At 42.4% G+C, this 24637-nt stretch overlaps 1 protein-coding gene across 2 annotated transcripts in view; it reads right to left on the bottom strand.

Moving 5' to 3' along the window:
- The window catches only part of Abca1 (ATP binding cassette subfamily A member 1), a 128837-nt gene that overhangs the window by 79543 nt on the left and 24657 nt on the right, over positions 1-24637 (bottom strand). For both annotated transcript variants that reach the window (XM_063224413.1, XM_063224412.1), the window contains exons 3-5: positions 18332-18425; positions 14489-14630; positions 13202-13320 (exon numbers count right to left, since the gene is read on the bottom strand). In XM_063224413.1, the coding sequence (XP_063080483.1) occupies positions 13202-13320; positions 14489-14630; positions 18332-18425 (355 nt within the window). The remainder of the gene's footprint in view (positions 1-13201; positions 13321-14488; positions 14631-18331; positions 18426-24637) is intronic.

The following is a 24637-nucleotide window of genomic DNA, read 5'->3' as shown; positions in this document are numbered from 1 at the left end:
AAGTGGCAGGGAGGCCCAGAGATCCCTGGCTAGAAAGAACTTGCAGTTTGGCCACAGGATATTCGCATACGTCAGCTCAGGGCCTCACATCCACCAGCAGCTGCAGCTCATGGATACAGGAATGCGAGCTAGCTCTTAGGCTGGTTCAAAATATTGGCTGCCTAGCAGATTCGCCTGGACATTTGCAAAAATCCCAAACCATCCTCCTGGAACAGCCAGAAATGCTAGAGATAAGGGTCAGACCTCAGAATTAAACAGCAAAAAATAAAAAACAAAAAATCTTCCTAGGTGACTCTAGCCAAGTTTAATAAACAACGACATGGAGAAATGACCAAGGTTTATGACCACATAAACCTAAATCTGGTGCTACACTCCGCTGTAAAATGCCTACGTGTACCATACTAAGAGGACAAGTTTTCTAACCTGCGAATCACTATAACAATACTCAATTTTCAAAGATGTGAGATAGAGGGAGATTCCTATGGAAAGTGTAAACAGTACGCAACCGGCTCGTGACAGGTGCTTACGAAATGGCAATAATTTTATTGTTTTGTAAATTTTTTCACTCATATTTACCAATGTACAACAATGCCAGGTACAGAAAGGATGAGGACACAGTCTTTGCCTTCAAGGAATTTTCGGGGCTGATAAAGGAGATAAAGAGGCATGATGATCAAACAAAGCAGCAGTGGGGAAGCATTTGTCTACAATGAGCTTCTCTCATGTGCTTCACAGAGAGAAATCAGGCTAGATTCTGGAAAAATGGCAAGAACCAACAATCTCTAGAAGCTGTGACTGGTGCGCAGAAGATAAAACCTCTCTTGATGACAACAATCAGGATATACTCCGTACTCACAGTGCCACACACGCAGCAAGTTCACAGAAAAAAAAAATCACTGTGAATGAAAAATAAAAATTGAACGGGCAGATAAACAAGGAGAGAAGAAATTCCTCAAAACCTAGGATTTGGGGAGCAGGAAGGTAGCAGGAAAAGCAGGGGTGTGGTATGAGGACACAGTAGGTAACTGACTGTGTGGCCTCTGTCTTTTCCATTATGCTGCTAGCAAGAAAATGGTAAAGTGAAGAATACTGAGGAAGCCAGATGCCAAAAACAGCCTTCTCTTTTTCATCTCCTCTTCATGACTTGATCCGTGATTTATCTCCTCCAGAACCCTGCTCTGGCCTTCCCGCCTTTAAGGGACTGGCTGGCCCTCGTCTGTGCCCCAACAAAACCCTACATTGAGTCTGACACAGACGGTTCAAGGGACACATGTCTCTCAGTACACGTTTTTCCCCCAGGATGGGAATGTGTGGAGAGCCCCGATTTGTAATTCCAAAGTCAGCAGTGCCTGGTACAGAGGAGCACGTAACAAATGTTAGATATGTGAGTGAGTGAATGGAGTGGAATAAATTAATACACTGATGTGGCCTGGGAAACTGCCAATGACAGAGAGGTACATTCGGCTTGCCACGGTTAAGGAAAAGAGAGAGCAGGACACGAATGTGAATAAATCAGGTCAAGATGACACCAGTTTCTCTGAGTCCACTCGCTCACATCAGCCCAGGTCAAAATGGAAATCGGATGAGCAGCAGCTGGGAGCAGGGCAGGAAACAGCACAGAGGGCGGCGGAGTCAATTAAATGATAAAATGGCTATGGCCAGAGTGTCTACCTCACCCGGCTAAAATGAGAAAAATGTACTTTCAGGCCCAAGACAATTTCTGACATTAAGAGTGTCCATAATGAGTGGCTAATAGTCATTTCCAAGAAATAACTGATCTCATCAGCTTTGCTGCTAATTTAACCATACAGCATATGCAGAACAGAGAAGTGACTTTGCCAGGTATGTTGAGCTACTGAATTCAGAATCTATTACGTGTGTTTGTGTGTGTAGATGTATTTGCCTGACTGATTTCCTAAGTTGGATATAATTAGCAAATTCTTTCTGCTGATCCCTGTGTAGAAGGTGAAAGACCAAAGCTAGCTACTTTACCTATTCAGAACTACATGAAAGAGTAAGTCTTTTATTGTCCAGAGAATTGACAGGAATGATCACAGCCACTGCATAACATGAGGCTGGACACAGAAAGAGGAATGAAGGTCCATCAGAAAGACCACCCATTCCAGGCAACAGAAAGGACAGTCAGTCATTTCGCCTTGGTCAAATGAGATGATGGAGACCGACCTGGATTTTTTTTTAACTTTTGATTATGTAGATGGGGAAGAGGATTTCTGACATAATCTTCCTCAATAGTTTAAGAGAAACACAGGATCAGAGAATATTAGCACTGGTTAAAGCATCAGAAGGGCTGAATTCAGATCCCTCTGTGCCTCTTCCAAGCTTGTAAACATGAACCTCACTTTTTGCCTTTTCACAGTTTCTCTGGGCCTTGGTTTCCTTATAGATAAAATGGGGCAAAGATCAGGAAGGGAAAGTGTCAACCTTCCCGTTCCAAACCTATTTAAGTATTTATATGGGAACCTGGGAAGGTGATTGCTTTCAGAACCTGGGCATCAGTGACCTGAGTTACCGCTAAATTAAATATGACTCTTACTGCCCACAAGAAAGACTGAAAGTCACCATCCAGCAAAAAGCCAGAAAAGCCTTCCTGCCTCAGTCTCTTCAAAATGGTCCAAAGCATGCCATCTGCTGAGCTCAGCCTTCTTGGTTTTGCCTGCAGAAGAAAACAAGTGTCTGCTAAGTTCCCAGGAGCTCTGCTATGAGTATAGTGAGGCAAAATAACAGTGAAAGGAAAGACAGAAACAAAAGGAGCCCGGCATCTAAAAAGAACAAAAGAAGAAAAATGTGCCTTAATGGGCTGGGGAAGATTGAGGGAGACTACTCAATTGCTTCCACCTTCTAGGCCAGGCCTCTCTGACTAGCTAAGAAAACTCTCCCAGTCAGGCAGAGGGGTGTGGCGAGGAGCAGCCCTGTCCCTGGGGAGGCTTTCATGGTCACTTAGTGTTCCCTTCTTTCTCTCCAGACAGCCTGAAAGAACACAGCCTGGGAGCGAAGGACAGGACCAGGGAGAGGGAGAAGCAGAGAGACTGGGGGAGGAAATGAGGAGGAAAGAGGGGGAGGGAGGGAGAGGTGGGGGAAATGAGAAGAGAGGGAGGAGCGGAGTCAGGGAGCAGGGGAGGGACAAAGGAGGAAGGAGGGAGGGCAGCAGCTGGAAAGCCAAAGGAAGCCCTGGCTGAGCTGGCTGAGGTTACTCTCGGTCAGTGCCCTACAGGCCCGGGCTCCGGTTTCAAGTCTTGTGCTCAACATGAAAAAAACCCACAGGCATCAGCAGGTTGAAAAGTGGGCAGAAGAGACAAATTTGAAAAGGAGAAGTAGAGAAAGAGGCCCCTTTAACATCCCAGGCCTCCACATTCTTCTTACATGGACCCCCATTCCTTGGGTGGGCAGTTAGGGATCTGCCAGACCTGGCCCATCAAATGGCAATGGCCCAGTGCCCGGGTGGAAGGTCAAGGGGAAGAAATCCTAACTGCTGGTTTTGCTTAGCTTAAGGTTGCCCAGCCTTATAAACGTGACCTTGACATATATTTCTGTTGTAAAAGGGTTTGAAACAGACACTCTTTGTTGTTGTTTTTGGCTTGGTTTGTTTTCCTAATGCTGGGCCGCTACTTTCTTCAACAGATCAGATGGGTGGGTGCTCTCTGAAGGGAACTTGGTGTTCCACGCTGGGGAGAAGGGGAAAGACAGTATGACTGGCTGTTCCCTGGGTTCTCTTAGGGCAGGTAAGAGCAGGCCAGCAGTGCAGGGTGCACATGGCTTCAGGATTCCCCTGCTGGTCATCCAGGCCTGGACTTCCCAACCCAGACACATCCCTCTCGCCTAAAGGACAGGGAGACATACCCGAAAAGGCTCAGGTCTGGTCCTTTAGAGTCTAGTTAGTCTCATTCAAATCTCAATTCCAGAATTTCCCATGGTCTTGGGAAAGTGACCTCTCAGGCTCTTGGAAACTTTTGTAAAAGAAGGACTACCCCGCCCCGTCCCCGTAAAAGTGTCAGTTAAACAAACACTAATGACGTTCAGTGTGTGAAGTACCCTGAAAAATGATTCACACATAATGCAAGAGAAAATACAAGCCAAAAATTAAATACGTTCAAAATAAATGTTAATAAGATCTTTACAACAGTTATGTGAACTGTTCCCAAGAGAAAAATCAGACTATGGTTAGGCACCCTGAACACTGTGGGCAGTATCTTTGCTTCAGAAGAGTAACCTCAGGAGCCACATACTCCTTCAGGAACTTCACACATATGAATGTCCATTAGCTTAACAAACTTCTAAAGGTGCTGTGTTGTAGTTCACAGAAAGAACACATTACCTCAATGCTCCCTGAAGGCAGGAGCCTTGAAGAGATGAGGTATGAAGACAGAGTCCCTGCCCCTGCCTGCTGAGAGGAGAGGGGCAGAGGGGTAGGTGGGCACAGCAGTGAACCTCCAGCTCTTTTTACCCCAGAATCAGTTCGCACTAAGTCAGGGGTAGAAGGAGGCATCACTTATCTCTTCCCAGTGAAGCCAGTAATACAACTGCAATGATTTGAATGTTTTAAAAGTCCTATGTTGAAATGAAATCACTAATGTGATAATATTAAGAGGTAGGGCTTTCAAGAAGCGATTCAGTCATGAGAGTAAGCCCTTCTGGGTAAGGACTGGAAGGGATGGGTTTGTTTCCCTCTGTCCCACGGGCCATGTGACAATGCTTTATTCATCCAGAGGATGCAGCAACACAGTGCCATCTTGGAAGCAGAAGGCAGCCCTTGCCAGATCCTGAATCTGTGGCACCTGGATCTTGGACTTTCCCAGCATTCACAGCAATAAATTTCTATTGTGTAAAATTGCCTAGTCTTAAGTATTTTGTTGTGGCAGCCTAAATGGACTAAGACAATATGCATGTCTTACTAACAAGAGAGAAGAGATTACTGGCAGGTTCTGGAAAAAAGACTGAGGCCAGGTGGTGAGAACTTGCATGGTGACAAGGTTTCAGTGGGGTCTGTGGCCCCAGAGTGAAAGGGTGACCAGTTGTATAGGCCAGGAAGTGGTGGGCACAGGCAGGCTAGGGTTAGGTTAGCATCAAAGCCCAGGAGGGAATGAACAGTAATGCTGAGGTGGTAACACCGGCCCAGATGAGTTATGAACCTCAAGATAAAAAGGGGAAGAAACAAGGAGTCAACATGAAGAAAGCAGCTGAGGAGAGAACTCTGTGTGCGGAACCTGCTGAGACCAGAGGGCAGAAAGACGGGAGAGGACCCCCAAAAGAGGGAAGAAGTGAAAAGATGGTAAGAGGTAAACAGGATAAAGAAACAGAGTCTGGCACAAGGCAAGACTGCATCAAATGCAAGGGGCAAAGAAAAGAAGAGCTAGAGGGGAGAAAAAGAGTTTAAGGCAGGCAGGTCTCGCTAGTAACTTGGCTAAACATGGGACTAGACATTTCGGTCACATTGTGGCATGGGACGAGAATCAGTCTAGGGGACCCCAAAAATCTGGGAACAAAACACTGGAAAGAAGATGAATTTCCTAGTTAGGAACTGAGGTGATGTTCTCTCCAGGAAGACCTGTTAGGTATACCTAATGCAGGGAATGAAGAAAGGAACTGAGATGTGGTCTGCACCAACTCCATACAAAGAATGTAAATGTCACCCACCACAAACACGCACAAACAACAACAAAATAAACCAAGGGATTCAAGAGATGGTGGGTGGGGTAGGGTGGGGAAGGAAACAACATGAAAAAAGGAATGAAAGTGTACTGCATCACGTGTACCAAATTCTCGCAAGGAGTGTACACATTATATACGACACACATGTACTAATAAAATTCTCTTCATAATATGTAAATAGCCTAGTTTTGTAACCTCTAAGATTAATAAAACTTACTACTAATATGGTAGTTCTTTGCACGCATGAAAAGGCAATGTTTATTAACAGAACCTCAGGTACATTATATGTATTATTTTCCAGAATCTCTAGAACAAGCTTATGAGAAAGCTATTATTAGTCCCACTTTTTTTTTAATTGAAAAGAAACTCTTGAGAACTTAATACCTTGCTCAAGATCACAGAACAAACAAATTACAAACAGGAACCCAAACACCTTAACTACAAAGCTCTGGCTCCTTCCACTTTGTTAGCAATTAAATGAATTGTTTTACTCTCTAAAAAGACTTCACCGAAGCCGGAACTGCCACCCGTCATTCCTAATGTTGGAAAAAGGAAATATGGCAGCACGGTACAATGGAAAGTTGTTGAGCTCATAGTCAGAGAGACCTGGATTCTATTTACAACGTTATTCCATTACCTTGAATAACAGGCAGAACAAGTTAGAACCTCAGTTTCCGCATTAGTCAAATAGGGGTAATAATGCCAACCTGCCAGTGCTATTGTTCGCCTTGAATATAACAATTCACTAAAAATGAAAAATGGCATCATTACCTGGCACAACTTTGTTAAAGTCACTCTCCGACTGCCCATTTTTGTGCTTCAGTGCAACAACAATGGGAAGGCCAGACATCAGAAACTTCAAGGAGAAATAAAATGAACTTCATTTTAACCACTCAAAGAGTAAATAAATCTTACACCAGAAAAGTGGGAGACATGTAACATTGTTTCTGATGTTAAATCAAAATTTTTTTAAAGTAGTCTCACATTTGTGGAGTACATTCTGATCTGTAATTGAATGCAATTGTTCTCTACTCTTGTCTGTGTAAAAGCTGACCTTTGATTTGATATAATGCAGGCAATATTTCAACATTAGTGAAGTGTTGCATCGCCCTGCTTACAGCCCGGCGGGGGCCAGCCCTCTGCCCTGGATGGAAATCAAAGACCTGGGCCCTAGACCCAGGTCTGAGAAAACTTTCTCATAGTAGGAGAAAAGATTTAAAACTCAAAACTCGAGACTCCAAATCAAAATTTTAACCAGCACTCCCACACCATTAACTACAACTATCCGAAGATTTCAAGGAGTTTCCATATTGGTGACATTTTGGGGACACCCACCAGATGTCCCTGTAAGATGACACGCAGGGGTACAGCAAGAACACAAAACAAAGTTTGGGGCTGTGGTCTCAACTGGAGTGCCTGTCCCAATGGGATGAGGGCCTCCAGGCAACACAGACATGACTGTGAATCACAGGATATTCTGTGTAGACTCTCTCAGGAAACACCCATCCCTGTTACCCATAAAGCCTGAAAGAAAAAGGAAGTTTGCCATTTCTCTCAGAAACCCTCTCCCACCTCTCATTTCAGCTGCTCATGCCAGCGACGAGTGCATCCTGTATCTACCTTTAACAAATGCGTCTCTTAAAAAAAACATGATAGGTGTGGTGGCACACATGTAATCCCAGCATTTGGAGGTTCAGGCAGGAGGATGGCTTCAAGGCCAACCTGAACTACACAGCAAGATGCCGTCTCAAAAGCATCAAACAAACAAAAAAATTGCAGCTCTGGTCTTACTGCTGCACCCAGCCAGCTGTGCTTTGTTAGGCAAGTTACTCAGCTTTCCTGAACTTTGACTGCTTCATGCACACAGAAAAAATAAAATCCCTACATTCCTTAATAGTTGTGAAAATGCACCAAAGTGAAATAGAGGCCTGGTACTTACTACGCTAGGCGCTTTAACTTTGTTGCCTCGTTTACTTGCTCTACTGCCCCTGAAGGAGATTATTCCATTTTGAGGAAACTGAGGCACAGAGATGTTATAGGATTATCCAAGGGCACATAGCTAGTAAATAACAGAACCAAGATTTTAACCCAAACTTAGCTGCCAAGTCTGTTTCTCGACACTACATTGTACTTCCCAGGAGATATTTCCAAAATGCTGATTAAATACTTTTCCCCTCAAATCCCCGCAACTGCCAACTATCTTGTCATATTACCACAACTACCTTGCCCCTTGGCGTTCATGCGTTGACTTTCAAAGATCAAATTACAAGCACAAGTCCACACTAGGAAGTCTCAGTAAAACATGACCAGAGAGCTATGACCATTTTACTAAGTCCTGCAAAAACAATCTCTCAAAAATCTTGGGTCTAAGCCACATTATAAGACCAAACTTACCCGACTTGTAACACAAATACATAGACAATGACAATCACTCCACTGATTCAACTCAAAATGTAGGTGAAGGGATACAGAAACCTGAGACCCATGTCAGGATAGGGAATGCATGCAGCACTGCCCTGGATCTCTCTCCCTGTCCTTTCCCTTCCAATCCTTATTCTCAATGACATGGGATATGCACCTGACCCAGGGGTACCTGACTCCCAGAAATGTGTCACTTGCTAGTCCTAGGTAGAGCTTGGAAGCTACCCCTTGGCTGTCCCATGTATCCTTCCTGGCCAAAGACTAAAGGTCCAGAAAACAATCTTCTGCAGATCATTTCTGATCTTCCCAGAAAGCATGAACTGGACTTCTGCAGTAAAAAGTGTCAGTGTAGATATAACCTGGGACACAGCCAGACACCTGGAGAGCCTGAGCTGAGTTCCAGGCATGGGAGTGGAGTGACCATCTGGCATCCAGCCACACCACTGAGCCCACAGCCTCCTCCATACTGCCTGGGTCATGCCATCACTGGAAAAGATGAACTTCCATTGGACCCACACAAGCCTAGAAAGTGTTCCCAGACCAGCATAAGCAATGAAACTTGGAGAACTCTCACAAGGGTTGCAGTATTGGCCAAAAGACTACCTGTGAAAATGAGGGGGCAGTTAGAGCTAAGTAACTTCCTAGAAGGTCTATGAGGATGGTCTACCCCAGAAGGGCAAGAGACACAGCGCCACTTTTCAACTACCAGTCAAGTAGGAAGCCCCTCTGCAGCTACCTACTCTGCAGAGCTAACCACTGAAGAAGGACCTGCAGCGATGGGAGCAAACATTGGGACAAAGTGGTTGCCTGAGCAAATATGCTCAGCAGGGAAAAGGGTAACAGGCCCATCAGTTATCACTAAAGAATGCATCTTAGTAGCAGCAAAAGAAATAAGCAGTAAAAAAGTGAAAACACACACATAACAAAAGAATATCTCCTTCTCCAGCACAGTCCTGATTCTGGGCAGCGCTAACACACTAAAGGGCCCTAGCTTAGGCTAGTCTGCTCCTCATCCCACTAAAACGGGTCACTCAAAGCAAGGCCCAGGGAAAGTAAGTGACTTGGAGAGAGGAAAGAGGCTGAAGAACAGCTCAGGGCCAGGGTGGAGGCTGGGAAAGGGGCAGCTCCTCTTCCTTCCCAGTGTCCAGTGCCCTGGCAGAAGCATATGCAGATCTACGAGGTGTAACACTAGGTACCTTCAAGAAAAAGAGTACGTTTTTAAAGTCTACTTGGCAGATTTTATGAAAAATAGCACTGTGTGAACTCATTCCTAAGATTCCCCAAAGGTCCTGCAAGGGGGCATTTCTTTAGCTTCCCAGTAAATGTTCTTTGTGTCTCAGACTTCAGGGCAGCCCTTCCAATGAAGTTCTGGAAATCAAAACTTGGCAGAAGAAAGCCACAATTGTCTTTAGAAATTCTGTCATTAGTACAAGGAATGAACTCCACAATTACATGCGTTGGAATTTTTTACTTCTCAAAGCACTTTCACTTGACCCTTATAATACTATGTGAAGGAGAAAGAGCAAGTATTTCAATTTCTCTCCCCTTCATCCTGGAAAGATGCACGGATTGCCCGCCATGTGCCTTCTATTGTGTTCATGCTTGGGACAGAACCATGAACGAGACCCAGTCCTCTTCTAAGGGCTCCAGTCTAGTGGACAGTCCACACCACCAGTCAGTCCCAGGCATCTTCAAGATTTCTCGCCACATCTTAAGGGAAGGTAACTTGAAGCCCACAGAAGGGGAACAAACTAGCAAATGCCAAACAGCCAGGAACAGTAGGGGAAGTAAAGCAACTCTGACTTATTTTATGTCAGCTATGTCCTAGAAGTTCCCTACCAAACATTCCCAGAAGTCATTTCATTAATGCTCAGTGACCCACAGAACAGCTAATTTCCGTATTTCAGATAAATAGAAGGCCAAGAAGAATCAAACTTGTCTAAGGTTCACTTATAACGAGGGCTAGAGCCTGAAATTGTTGCCAAAACAATCAACACAGGGCTTAAAACTTCCTTATAAAATACTAGCATTTTCCTACCTTCAGTCATTTACAAATCACTCTGAAACAGTTTACCGTATTCACATAAAAAGATGCATTCTTTAAATTTACTTTGGTTATATTTTTCTGTTTCTATCCCTTTAATCTATAATATCCATGAAATTGCAATTAGACGTGGGTAAAAATTAAATGTTGTCATCCATGTGCTGCTTGAAATCATCTCAGATGTCACAAAAAACTCACTCAAAGTAACAGTTATCTTTGTCAGTCTGCATCTCACAGGCTCAGAATCGACATATGTTACTCTTTCTATAGTTTCTGAGAATTTGTCCAATATTTGCTTCCTTCAAGTTGCAGGCATAACAAAATCTATGAGGAATGCATCTCATGAGGACTCCCAAACATTAATTTAGCGACCACTCAATTTGTGGCTTTATACTCTGGTTTGGTAACCAGAAAATGTCAAAACAACAAAATGTCTACAGAGTTGCAGTGATTCAAAAAATGAGTAAATCATCTTTATAGCTTCCTCCTTGGCTCCTAATTAGGATGGCTTCATGGATATTTAGAATTTTTTCTACAGCTGATCTCTCAAAACTGAGGGAGGTCTTTCCAACTGGAAGATTATTAAAACAGTACAATAGTACACTGTGTGGGGCAGCGAGGGTTTGGCTATATTCAATTCCCAGAATATCCTTCCCATAGTTGTGCAAACTCCAGGAATTGACCTCTCCTTTGAAGATCCAGTTATTCTTAAGAACAGAAGTTTCCAATTGTTTTGTACACCACTGATGTCCCAGCATCTAGAACCATGGCTGGGAACTCTTAACATCTCAAGGCATAACGTCCAACGAGGGACAGTCTCTGGCAGACTGACCCAAGTCTCAAGTCTAGCTCTCCCAATTATCAAAGACTTGGACAAGAAACATAAAAGTTATTCATCAATTTCCCAGATGACATGAAACAAGAAGCAGTAGATGTAACCCATGGCAAAATTAAGAGTCCAAACTAGATCTGGTAGGTAAGATGGCATAGGGAACCTAAAATGGTAAATTAGGAAAAAGATATTTTCCTACTAGTTCAAAAATCCTAATGGCCCAATTAAGAAAAGGAGAACAAATAACTTGCAATTCTGTATATTTTCTTAAAAATCCGTAATTGTGCACATGGAATGTGAGTCAACAGTGACGTGAATGCCAAGAAGCCTAACGCAATCCCAGATTGCATGAACAGAAGCATGGTACTCAGAGAAAAGGAAGCAAAGGTCCCTTCCTGTCTGCTCTAGAACACTTTTGTAATTTTGATAAACTTCAAGAATGACATAAACATACTGAGGCACAACCAGATGAAAGGCAGAAATCTGGGAGGAAATGTATTCTGGCACAGAAAGAAAAGAAATTTAGCTTAGGAAAAATCAAAGACTCTGGGAAGGGAGGGGCTGTTTTCAAACTCTCAAGAGTTATGGAATTGGGCTTAATCCCCAGAAGGTACAAGACAGTGGTAACTACTGTGGCAACTAGAGTTATCAATACCCAAACTGAGCTACCTTGAGAGGATGGAGTGGTACATAGTACAGAAGGTGACCAAAGGCAGAACACTGGACCAGACCAGCTCCCAGATCCTTCACACCCTGAGAGAGAGTACAGGAGGGCACCTCTCCTCCTGTGGGAAAGTCTGAGAGCAGATAAACACAGGTCTCGAAGTAAGGATCAACTCTGACATACCCGAGCCACAGCATCTCTCTGAAATGTAAAGTGCTATTCGAAACCAGCAAAATATTACTGACTTCCTCTAGAGAGATGGAGAATTTTTGTACATCTCCTTCTAGAACTGAGGCATACATTTGTGTTACAAGCCAAGCAAGGAAAGATGACAGGAGTTTAAGGACTCACTGCAAAGTCAAAAGGAGGACATACTGGGTGACTTGACCTTGACACAACATGATCAAAATCAGACAAGACCTCCTCTCTGCAAAGCCATGAACAGGAATGACCTCTTCCCTACCTTAACTCATGTCCCCAGTCAGTTAAAAACAGCTCAGCCAAGAGCTCCTCACACCTAACACAGGAGCCTAAGCACAAGCACAACCACACCTCCCTGCTGTGAAGCGACATCTCTTCGGTACCAACCCCAAAATGGTTTTGATTCCCTTTGTCATCAAGTCCCACACTGTCCACTGACTTCTTTCTGGTCCAAGGAAGGTAGAGTTCTAAGAAAAAGCTCCAATCTAAGCTTGGTTTAAATGCTAGCACCTTGTACCATTGCTTCTTTTGCCAAATGAATTACAAATTGGGAGACCATTCAGCAAACACCAGCTCACTGCGTTCCATCCTCAAACTGAGTACTTCCCTGGGGCAACAGCAGCAATTGGTCTGTGATAGGAGACAGTGATTCAGTTCCGACATGGCTCAGAGCCACCAGCACATGGTGATAATGAAAAGCAGACTGACTTATACAGGCTTCGTTATTGCTCCTAAATTCTCCAGGCTATGCACGCCATCCTTGCCTGCACCTGGCAGATTACTCCCTCCGGCCTCTGTCCCTTGGCTGGCCACTGTCTGGGAAGTTATGCTGTGACTTCTGCAGGCAGTGCTTCAGTCAGCAAACTGCCTGCTCCTCAGACATTTCCCCATGTCATGCAATAAGTTGCCTGGGCACTCAGCAGATCAGAAGCGGGTTTTATTTTTAAAGATCAGAGCTCAAATGTCTATCAGGCTAAATCAAATGATATTTTCCTTTTCAATATAAACGCTTAAATTTCACTTGCTGCCCATATTACAACTTTAATTGTTCTTATATACACGGAAGTATCCTCTTTCTATAAACCTGTCAACTATATGATCAATTCAAAACACAGAGCTAACAAAATCTCGACCCCTAGCTGTCCCTCACTTGGAGCCCTCACACCAAGCCTGGGCCATTCCTATCACCCCAGAGAAAGCCAATCCTGTGGTACTGGGGTTTTCTAGGATATCTGTTCTCAATGCCTCCTTCAGATAAACCCTACTGTCCAGAAATTCATGGGCTTCCTTTAGGGAAGAGCCAAAGAAAACCAGACCCCAGCCCAGGGTGTCCATCCAATTCCAAATGCATACACAGAGGGTTTTTGCTTACTTGGGCTTGAATTCTCAATCTGCTTTAATGTCCTCAGAACTTTGTGTATATCCTTCATGCTGGTGTCTCTCTGACTGTATAAAAGAAGTCTCCGAGCATCTGAGAACAGGCGAGACACACTGTAAAGGGTGCAAAGAAAGGAGAAAAGCTCTGGTTAGGTCAGCTGCTTCTCTCACTTTGAGACAGTGACTGCCCAAGCCTGGTTTCCTAGCCCTCCACTGGCTGCTCCTCCTGTGCCCATTGTCCATTCTCACTGAGAACCTATTACCCCACCCCGCCATCCACGCCTCATCTTTGCCTCAAATGCCTTTCCTGTGGGTCCTTGAATGGCCCTCCAAACCCAGTCTAACACACACACACACACACACACACACACACACACACACACACAGCAGACTTATTTACTGAGGTACAATGTGCCAGTGCTTTGAACCCAAGGTATTTCAAAAGCCCATGCAAACATTTTCACCTTTTAAAAACTCAGAGTTAAAAATAAATCTCATAAGCATGCATATATAGTAATGAATCTGCCATGGATTATTTTCATCTTTATACCAACACAGTCATAAAATGCAATTCATAATATTTTTGGATGGAAGAAAAGGCCCCTGAAGGCTCCAAAGTTTATAGTCCATGAACTTCACACGATAGCCCTGCCTGCCTCAGTTGCACACCCTCAGAATTATCTTGAAGCAGATCCTGCTTGGCATGATTCCGTGCCCTTAAAGACTCTTCAATGTCTCATTTGGCAGAACTTGAAAAAGCCCCTACTTAGGTTTAACATCAAAGCTAAGAGCTAGCATTACAACAGCTCCTGAGGAGCCCCCAACCTGGGAAAAAAGAACCTGCACATGGGGCTGGCGTTGATGCCTGACAGGGTAAGGGCAGTGACCTGAGAGAAGAGGACAGACACTCTCAGGCTGGGCCATATGCACCCTGAGGGGTGCCTGTCCTTGTGCTACCCAGATCCCAGTCTGAGTACTCGCTTCCCCCATTTCTGATGTGTTGTAAATGCTCACTGAATGAGTAGACTGATTATCAGGCACTGTCTTGTGCCTCCCTTCCCTTATTACCTAGTTTTTGGAGAAGCAGCTTCTAGCGAAACAGCTTTTGGCTACCTATCATTGTTACTCCTAAAATGCATCAAAAATAACATCCCACATCCTTAAATCCTGTAGCAATTCTCTCTTCCTTCATCCTGAAGACTTTTCAGGACAAAACTTTCCAAGAAGGCATGGATAAGTATTAACTATTCCTTGGCGAAAGAAACCCTGATTTGGTACTTACATGGATTTGTTAAAGTTTCCAACAACTCCAGGAGCCTCACCAGGAGTTGGGTAACGGAAACAGGGGTTGTTGGCATTACAGACGATCCCCTGAACCCAAGGAAGCGTTCCTGCAGAGGGCAAGGCTTTGTTCGGAAAGTGGCCTGTTGAGATTGAGAGGAAAAAAAACACAGCAAGAAACATTACCTCTCTAAAATGATTTTGAGATTTCACCAACATAATGCTTTCTCCAACTGATCTCTCATGCTCCAGATCCCAGAGATTTACTTCTCTGGACTTACCTGACTCTGAGTTGGAAACTAGGCATGAGATAGTGGTTCTTAACCTGCAAGGCATCATCTGTACAGTGGAGTTCATGACACTAATCTTGGAGAAGTGGTAAGTGGGGGTAGATCAGGCTAACAAGACAGTGGATTAGGCCTAAATACAGCAAGGGCTTGGTTGACTTTACACCACCAGCCTCACCTGTCAGCCACAAAGAGGAGCCTTGGGGACATTCTGATCCAATTCCTGCACATTCCAAGAAGAAACTACACCAGGTTAAGGCGGCCAGTGAAGAACACTGAGGGAGCCAGTGGGAGTGATTAGAATAGAGTTTACATCTCTATGATCCCAAATCCAAGTCCCTTTCTTATGTCTGCACCCTCCTTTATAATCCAGTTCTTTCCCTCTGGGACTCTGCTAGTTTACCAATTGTGTTAGTTTTGCCTCCTCTGCCAACTCAAAGGCACCTCCTTCAAGGGCACCTCCAAAACATGCTCCCTTGGGTTCAGATGTCATCTGTGGAGTTACAATTGCTTTGTCACTCATCAGAAAAATGAGGTATCATCCACTAAGTCACCCTCTTAACCTTCACCCTTTTCTCCATTATGGGACCTTTCACAAACAGGACAGTGGGGCACTATCAGGTTAGCGCCAGTTCTTCCAAAGCACAGGTTGGTTTGTGGCAGTCATCCATGAGCGCTGCTTAAGAGATCAAGATAAATGTGCCCTGGGGCTCCTAACCTGAGGGTCTGTTCAGCTCTGCACAGAAAGGCCACAGTTCCAGCTTTCATCATCTTCTCAGGGTTATTTGTGACTCACAAAAGCTGACAACCATTTGGTGCTACAACTCTGGGTGGTAAAGAACTTACAGCTTCACAGACTTTGGGGGTTGGATCAACTGGGATTCACATGAAGTCAATGCAACTTGCTAAAAAGCAACTTTGGCCACATAACGGACCAATCTCCTAAACTTTAGCTTTCACAACTGTAAAGAGGTGGTACAAATGCATGGTATAAATACTACACGAGCTTTTACCAGCAAAATACTTTTGTAGGGTGCCTAGCACAGAATAAAAGCTCAATGAATGGACCTATTTTTGAGGATGTTTGTTTGTTTGTTTGTTTGTTTTTAGAGACAGAGTCTCACCATGTAGTTTAGGCAGGGCTTGAACACACAGCAATCTTCCTACCTCAGGTGCCCGAGTGCTGGGATTACTGGCAGGCACCACCATACCCAGTTATGTCTGAGGCACTGTGGTGGTGAGCCTACTAGTACTTCCTCTGCTGTCCAGCCAGAACTGTCATTCTCTCCTTGTCTCACAGCTACCACCTTCAGAGTAAGAACCTTGTTTCATTCATTCTTTTAACTTCAAGCAAATGCGCTAAGAGCCTCCTCAGAAATTAACCCAAAGCCAGACTGTGCTGCAACTCACACATCCGTATTGGGACTCTTCTATCTTTTTCATCTACCTGCACTCCAACCAGAGAGACAATACCCAAAGCAAAGATGGGACAAGATCTAATCCCCATGGTCACTCTAAAGGGACTCTGGCCTGTTGAACATTTACTCAGTTAACCTTTTAATCTTTCTGTTAATAGTTCAAGGAAAGCCAAACAAGGGCCCTAGCCTAAGTCAGCCGCTCCTCATTCAGATGAGATTTAGGTAACCCAACCAAATACTCCAAGGACCAAGGGATTCTCTTCTTTCATTTCCCAGAAACACTGGCACTACAGACAGGGAAATGCAATTCCGAGCAGCATAGCGTAGCAATGGTGAAGGTACTTCAGGCTGTCCATCAGTGGGGGAAGCAAAGACCTTTCATAGAGACTAGTATGTTGTATCCCCACCTACTTGCAAGCACAAGCAGGTTGAAGATTAAGCACTGAGTGTAAGACATGGCAATCAGACACCTAAGCGATTCTCAGAAACTACCCAGGGAAGTCTTTTGACAACTCTAGGTTGAACTGGGTAACATTTATGGGGAAAGAATTTTACACTAGTGCTTTGTTCCCAGAACAAGACCGCTCTGCAAATTTCACCTTAGCTTTCAACTTTGCCCTTCTGACTGAGAAGGAGGTAAATATGCAAAAAGTACACCGATGCTAAAAGTTTTATTTGCTTTCCATAGGTACAAAAATTTCATAGCGCTTCTGGAAATCTAAATTCTGGCATCTGAAGGATATAAGAGTCAACTCGCCCAATATCACAACCACAGAGCCAGCAAACAAACCGCTCTGTGCTACCTCCATCACATCACCTTGTCTACTTGCACTCATTCCAGAAAAAGAATAATCTAGGAAAGAGAGAGTTGAGTATGCTGTGAAACATATACTTCTACAGGGCTCAGGTTAGTGCTTAAGTAAAACTGAATATGAGCTTGCTAATCAATCAACAAAAACTCTTTGAGATTCCAAAAGAGAAATCACAACTAACTCACAGAGCCATAAACTGAAGATAGATTTAATTATGTGCACCTTCCTGTTTTGATGAAATCAGAAAATCATATCTGGAAGAATGTCTGTGAAGTTTTGTGTGTTTAACTTGAATACGTATGATATATATTAGCAAATTAGTATGTAAGTCAAGCTGCTATGTGCTGTGAGAGCTGGGACCAGACCAAGACACATGATTACAAAGTACCTTAGCCCAGTGGCTTTCTTAGGACAAAATCCTGTAAGCCTATGGATCTGATGGGGCTGTGGGTGGAGCTGATAAGTGGTAAGAAAATTTAAGTGAAGCTGAGGTCCTAGCTGAAACTCCCTCAAATGTGGTGATCCTTTAGATTTGAACAAATCTGAAGTTATTAACCCATCAAACCCATCCATAAAAGCTTATGATGGTAGGGTGATAACACTGGTGAAAGAATACAAGGTATTACCATTCCCTTTTTTAAAACATGCCAAAGTCACTTGCCCAAGTGGTATGCTCAGTCAGTGCTGACACCCACATTCAAACCCAGATAATCTTGTGTTCTTAGTCACTATGATATTTCCCATCCTCACTGTAAAGGCCATCTTCACAACACATAACTGAGAGGCGATAACTTGTGTTTCATTGTATATCTATCCTTACAAGATATGGTGGGACCATTGTCTAGTCGCTGAACTTATATTAGCACCAACGTACTTACCAAAAAATTAATGTAAATGATAATAACAGTCTACAAGGTTTTTATGAGAATCAAATGAAATACGTTAATCCAACTGAGATGTTCTACACAAATGCAGATTAACATGTTTCATGATTTTCAACTGTGTGTTTAAGACACAATGCATATGAAAAGAGAGCAGCGAGCAGATGATATGATGCTAAACCACTGTCTTAAGAGGGTTTCTGAACTCTCAGTAAATTACTTTCATGATTTAAATTGTGTGAAACAGATGTCAACTATTATCACCACTCACTAGAACTGCATATAGTCTCCTCATCAAAAAATTAGAAAACTAGATTTTCTGTTCCAAGCTGTATGTGGGTATTTGCCAAAGAAAGCATCTTTGGAAAAAGTAAATTTAGCCTATGTTCACTGCCTGGATTTCACCTAGCAGCCGTGAAACTCAGGTATGGTCCCCAGATACTCACATTCATGTTGTTCGTAGGGTGGGTAGCTCAGCCGAACAGAGGTCAAAATCAGGAAGATAAATAGAGGCCAGGCCACTTCTAGCAACAGCTGACACTGAGTAGGAAAAAAGACAAAGTAGTGTGAATTTAAAATGCAACATAGTGCCCAATACTACTGGGCTCTGGGAAATGCACAGAAAATTCACTGTAACAATCGGGCAATTTCTCCAACCTATCTCACCACTCACTGAGCTTTAGTAACATTGAATTAATCCCAATCTCCCTTGTAACATACCATTCTCTACCTCTGGGCCTTCCTTAAATCAAGAAGATGCCTTCCTTCTACTCGGTCTTCAAAACCCAGCCAGGCATACTGTCCTGCACTAAAATATTAGTGAGTCAGCAGTCCTGCATGTGGGCTTCCCCAATACCCTGAGCACCTTCCTCCTCCCACTGCATCTCCCTGAGCCCTCCTAGTCACCCGTTCCTATTCTGTTTCATCACACTGGGAGCATTTTCCATTGCAGAAAACATTCTCTTAAAATATGGCTTTTAATAACCACTTGAAATTCTACCCCATGACAAGCTCATAATTTAACCCTCTGCTATTGTTTGTATTTCAGAGTGTTTGAGGATTTTTTGCTTTGTTCTGTTTATTATTTGTTTGATTTTTGCTATTTTAAATGACTAGCTTTTAATTTCCCAAGGCTTTTGGTACGGTTCCACATAAAACTCATTTTTAAATCTCTTTTTGGAAGGGGGTAAAACAAGATAAAAACTATGGATGTTCTGGGTCATAAGAACATAGATGGCTTTTTAAAAATACTTTGTTTTCTAAATTCTCTATAAGAAGCATGTAATTTAAAAAAAACTGTCAAACTATAGTTTGTGAAGATGGCACATCAAGAAAGAAGAAAAGACAAGTGAATCCCTCCCTGAAAGTAAAGGTTCCCTGAGCGTGGGGTCCCCACATCCCACAATGGGGCTGGTCTCACTCCCTGGGAAGCATCACATACTGACTGAAGTCTCCAAACTTGCAGGTGACAGTCATTCAGTCCCTTTTCTTTTTCCTCTCACAGTCTTTATTTCACATCCATTTTTAAGCTGATACATACCAAAATATTACATCATATCCCTTAGATACATACAACTTTTAATAGTCAATCATCTCAATCCGGTCAAGGGGGGAGTCGTTTCTTTTCTGCCAAAGAACATAGCAATGTTCTACTAGGAAAATAAATTTCTCTACCAGCTGCAACGGAAGCTGTCTCTGGGTCCCCAGGTTCTCCAGCCCTTTATCGCACTTGGCACAGGAAGGACCCTGTTTACATAGGAGCATCTCCCCCAGGGCCTCTTTCTTCTCACTGAGCCTGCCACACAAGGGCTCAGAACATGTTTGTTGGGTAAGAGAATGAACCGAAGTTTGTAAGATAATGAAGATGAAAACAACTTCGGCTTTTGGGGAAACAGTTTGGCAATATGTATTCAAGAGTCCTGTTTATTCCCTTTGACCAAATAATATTCCTGGAACTCATCCTAGGGAAATAAATCGAAAATATCAAAAATTATACACATGAAGTTACACACTTGTTGAAACATTATATACATATTATTGGGAGAATTAAATATTACTTCATGTAAAAGGCAAAGGCTTAGAATAGAACCTAGCTCATCATGGTTGCTATCATTACTGTACTATTCAATGTACATCAAATCATTTTTGAGTCACCATTCAGAAGTGAGTTAAAATCTTACACTTTACAGAAATCTACTGCCCACCTAAGTATTCAAGCCTAACTTTCACTGCTGGTTGTACAAGATTATGTACCACAATCTACACTGTGATCACATTTAGCTGTCGAGCCTAAGTACACAATCAAGGTGGACTTAAATTCTCAAGATTTATTTATATTAGTTCAAGGTTGAGGCAAGGAATAGGATATGCTTAAAGAACACAGAGGTCCCATGAATAAAGTTTAACCTTGTGCAAGGGTCCTCTGAACAATGGTAAACAACAAAAAAAGAGCTCATGCTGAAAAAATGAATCATTGTTTCTTAGTACTGAACTGCAGATGTTTGAAATTTTAAGAGGGCATGAAAAAAGAAGCACAAAGAATAAACGTCAAAATGAAAATATCTTTTCAGTTTACAGCATGATCCTAAATCTAGAAGAATAAAACTAATGAAAAAGCTGCAAACTTTTCAACTGAAAACATAAGTTCATCAGAGCCAGGATAAAATATCCTAAATAACACCACTGCTATTGACCAGTGATAACCAGATAAATTAATATAATGTAGGGCAAACAGAGAAATACTATTCACAGTTAGAACAGACTCACAAACAGAAAATTCAGGTATTACTAATTTAGATCAAATATGTGATTCTTTTTACAAAAGAAATCACAGAACATTAGTAAGATAAACAAAGGAAGACCGGAATTAATAAGAGCTAAGCCATGCTTCTTGACAGGAACATTTAACGTCCAAATTTCCAAAGCTAATTTACAGATTTAAAATTTGACCTAAAGTAGTCAGAGACATCTGGAGAACTTCATAAAGTATTAATATTCACTAGAAATTAAATAGATGAAAATACCAAAGAATATTCTGAGAGACTAAGAGAGAAGTATGGGACAATGAACATTCTCAGGTAATAGAATATTCATCGAACAGTAGACCCTGAGCAGAATCAACACCAAGGTAACACAAACCCATCAAACAGCCACACGGGTAAGTTCAAAATAGGCTCCTGCACAGACAAATGATATAAAGTCCCAAAAACAACTTGATAAGAAATTACTGCTTAACAAAAGCTACTAGGATGATATTATATGAACCAAAAAAATTAATTTCAACCCACTCCTAACACCATATATATATTTCAAACAGATTTGGAAAAATTAAAGAGAAATCTTAAAAACCAAATCACACAAATGCTAGAGGAAGAAAATAAAAAAGCAGTATGATTTTCTTGAACTGTAGAGCCTGACACATTGATAATAGCTTTTTAAATTAGTTCCCTTTTGAAGGACATATGACATAAACCTCAAGGGTCAATTCCCTTTGGCCTAGTAATCCTATTCATGAGGTTTTGGCCTAAAAAACTAACATTAAAGGAAGAAAAGACTTCGTGTATAAAATCTTTAGAGTAATTTATTTGTACCAGAAAACACTGAGAGTAAACTAAATGTTGGCAATAGAGTTGAATTTAAAAAATAAAAATCTTGATTTACTGTAAAGCTATCCAGAATGTCCAGGGTATTAGCCCATGGCAGATTTAGACCCCAAAATGCCAGCCACTAATCTTACTAATTTATTAAGAGTATTGTCTTCACTTGTAAAACAGATATTGTAATACTGCTCTGAATTACTATGAAATTTGAGATGTAATAGGTATAAATACTTTCAAGACAGGTGTGATGGCATGTGCCTGCAATCTCAAGCATTCTAGGAGGCTGAGACAGGAGGATCACAAAATCAAGTCCAGCCTGAGCAATTAAGCGACTGAGTGAGACCCTATCTCAGATTAGACAGAGATTGTAGCTCAGTGCAAGGCCCTGGGTTCAATCCCCAGCACCATACACACACACACAAAAGTATTCTCAAAACCACCATCTTAGATAGTTATACTACTAATTTCTCTTAGCTCACTGAAAAGAAAGATCTTTGCTAATATTGTTTGAACAATTAAACATAGACATCTTGGGGCTGGGGATTTAGCTCAGCGGCATAAGCACCTGCCTTGCAAGCAGGCGGTAGTGAATTCGATCCCCGGTACCGATAAAAAAGAAAAAGAAAAAAAAACGTAGACATCTTGTACTCTGAGTAATTTAAAGATAACAATACACAATGCATGAACCATTGTAACTAATTACCGCATTTTGAAATTTCACTATTTTTTCTCTTTAAAATAAAAAAGAGAGAGAATTTAAAACATTAAACAATTTATTCTCTGAAATATTTTTAAAAAACCAACAAACACAGCCTACGCATCAAGAATCATGATTGTAAATATAAAGATTATTTGGAAATATGGGAATATATGTACCAAACAATGTTAAATAAAAGAAGAGCATAAAACAGTATATATTTACATAATGATTATAACTGTTTCCTGGGACTCTCCTCATTCAAATTCTCTCAATATCAAGAAAAGCCCATGGCCCATCCACCTCAGGGACTCGTTTAGCATGTAAAATAAAATCTGACTACCAGTATCCTTCAGTTCCTTAGCTGCAAGGCCCTGTATGATCTGGTCCTTTTATGTCCAACCCACGCCCAGCTGGTCTTCCTCCACTCAACCAATGAATGCCACTGGCTTGTTTGTGTCCCTTAACCCAAGAACAAGTACCCCTGTCTTTCTTCCTGGAACACAATGTCTCCATGTTTGAGCCCCCGAATCTCTTTTTGGCTAACCCTGCTGCTCAGATTTCAAGGCTCTGGACTTAAATAACATTTAGAATGCAAGGTCTCTGCCTACACCAGTTAGTGCCATCCTTTGTCTGGATGCTTCCTCATAATACTTCACAGTTTCAATTCTATCTTTGCTTATTTATGTGTCGCTGTGTTCTGGGTCTACTTCCCTTGCTAAATTGCAAGCTCTGTGGGCAAGGATCGTATCCATCTGGTTTACCACCATCTACCTGGCACACATCCCACAAGGAACAGATCCTCAATAAATACCTACATAGATGAAACAAGTGGCTATTTGTTTTAATTTTTTTCATTCCACAGAAAACTATAGTTCTGAAGAAATGAGCTTTCTCAGGCTATTGAGGCACATGGTGGTCAAGGTAGGTTTAGAATCATAACCAATGCTGTTGGATAAGAACTAAGAACAGGACAGTTTCCATCCACCCTGTAAGATTCTCTACTGGTTCAGCACAGAGATGATTGATTTGCAGCCTATTATTTGTCATTAAGGAGTTCTCTGGTAGTAGTACTATTACTTACGCAAAAGTTAGAATTATCTATTTTCCCAGCTATATGGCTGGTCAGATCTAACTGAAAAGTTAAATGTAAAGGCTAAAAAGGAAAGATACTACTGGGCCCCATCACCTTGTCCCATGTGCTCCATGGAGACCTTGGCCCCCCGGCTCAACCTAAAACCAGATGAAGATCCCCAGAGCTCTGGAGTCCCTCCCCTTTCCTGCCACAACCCTGTTTGTGCTGAATGATGGCCGCCTACACAAGTTAACTGTTAACTTGGGTCCCAAACTGAGCTTTGCACCCAACTTATGCAACTCAATTCATCACACACTTTTCTAACTAATCCTGGTGGATGGTCCCATGAGTCTTCACAATAGAGGCCCAGGAGAGGGGCCTCTAGGACTCATGAGCAAATAAGGGCACTGAGAAGGGCAAAGCTGCCTTGCAACAGGGTTGCTCTGGTATAGATCTCTCAGCTCTGGGGTTTTATACACGCATTCTATTTCTCCTGGCCGAAGAACAAAAGCACCTCCTCAAGACATAAAATGTAATGGACCAGCAACACATTTAACACTTAACAAATTCCTGCCAAGCACGTCCCCAAGTGCAAGGCTCTGTGCTGGGCTCTAGGCCTAAGTGTATACATGCCAGGATCTCAGAAGCAGTGAAACACACAATGAATTTTCACACATTGTAGGCAAGAGGCATCATGGGACCACTGACTTCCTCTACCTAACTGCAGGGCTGGTTTTGACTATGTGAAGTCACAACATAGCATGAAACACTTAACAGTTTCAGATGTCTAAACAACAAATCTAGAAAACCAAGCCAGGTAGAAAAGGAAATAGCTATCAGTCCATATCTCAGACTCAGGATTACAAAATCTTTAGCAAAGATAAAGCCAACTCTGCTAAGAAGGGCCTGGTCTGTGGGTCTCTAAAGAGATTGATTCTGGTGCTACTTTCATGACTGACATTCTTTGGACCCCAGCATCCCGCTGAGCCTCAGTCCCATCAACTAACTACACAAGAGTAGGACAGATCTTTCCAGCTCCACTCTGACTAAGCATCTATGGCTTTCAAAAAACCTCCTTTTTCTTTCTTTGATTCAGCAAACTGCATTTCCTTTAGAAATCAGGAGGGAGGTAAGTCAAACAGGTTAGCAGGTAGTAGCACAGCATCTTAAAAAGACCTTTTGTGTCACAGGGTTAGTCCCACACTTCCTTCTTCCTCCAAATCTCTGCCACAAACTGCCTCTAATTAAGCCTGTCTATCTTTCTAGTTCTAACCCTTTCAAAGGCATAAACAATACTGAGCAAGAAGCAACATACTTAAAGCCAGTGGAGACTGGACCAGGTTGGATGACCCAACTCCACATCCTGTTCCAGGATGGTGTT

Source organism: Cavia porcellus, unplaced genomic scaffold, assembly GCF_034190915.1.
Source record: "Cavia porcellus strain 051 isolate PalLab524CR breed Dunkin Hartley unplaced genomic scaffold, mCavPor4.1 scaffold_1, whole genome shotgun sequence".
NCBI lineage: Eukaryota > Metazoa > Chordata > Mammalia > Rodentia > Caviidae > Cavia > Cavia porcellus.
This window is presented reverse-complemented; position numbering and strand designations above follow the sequence as displayed.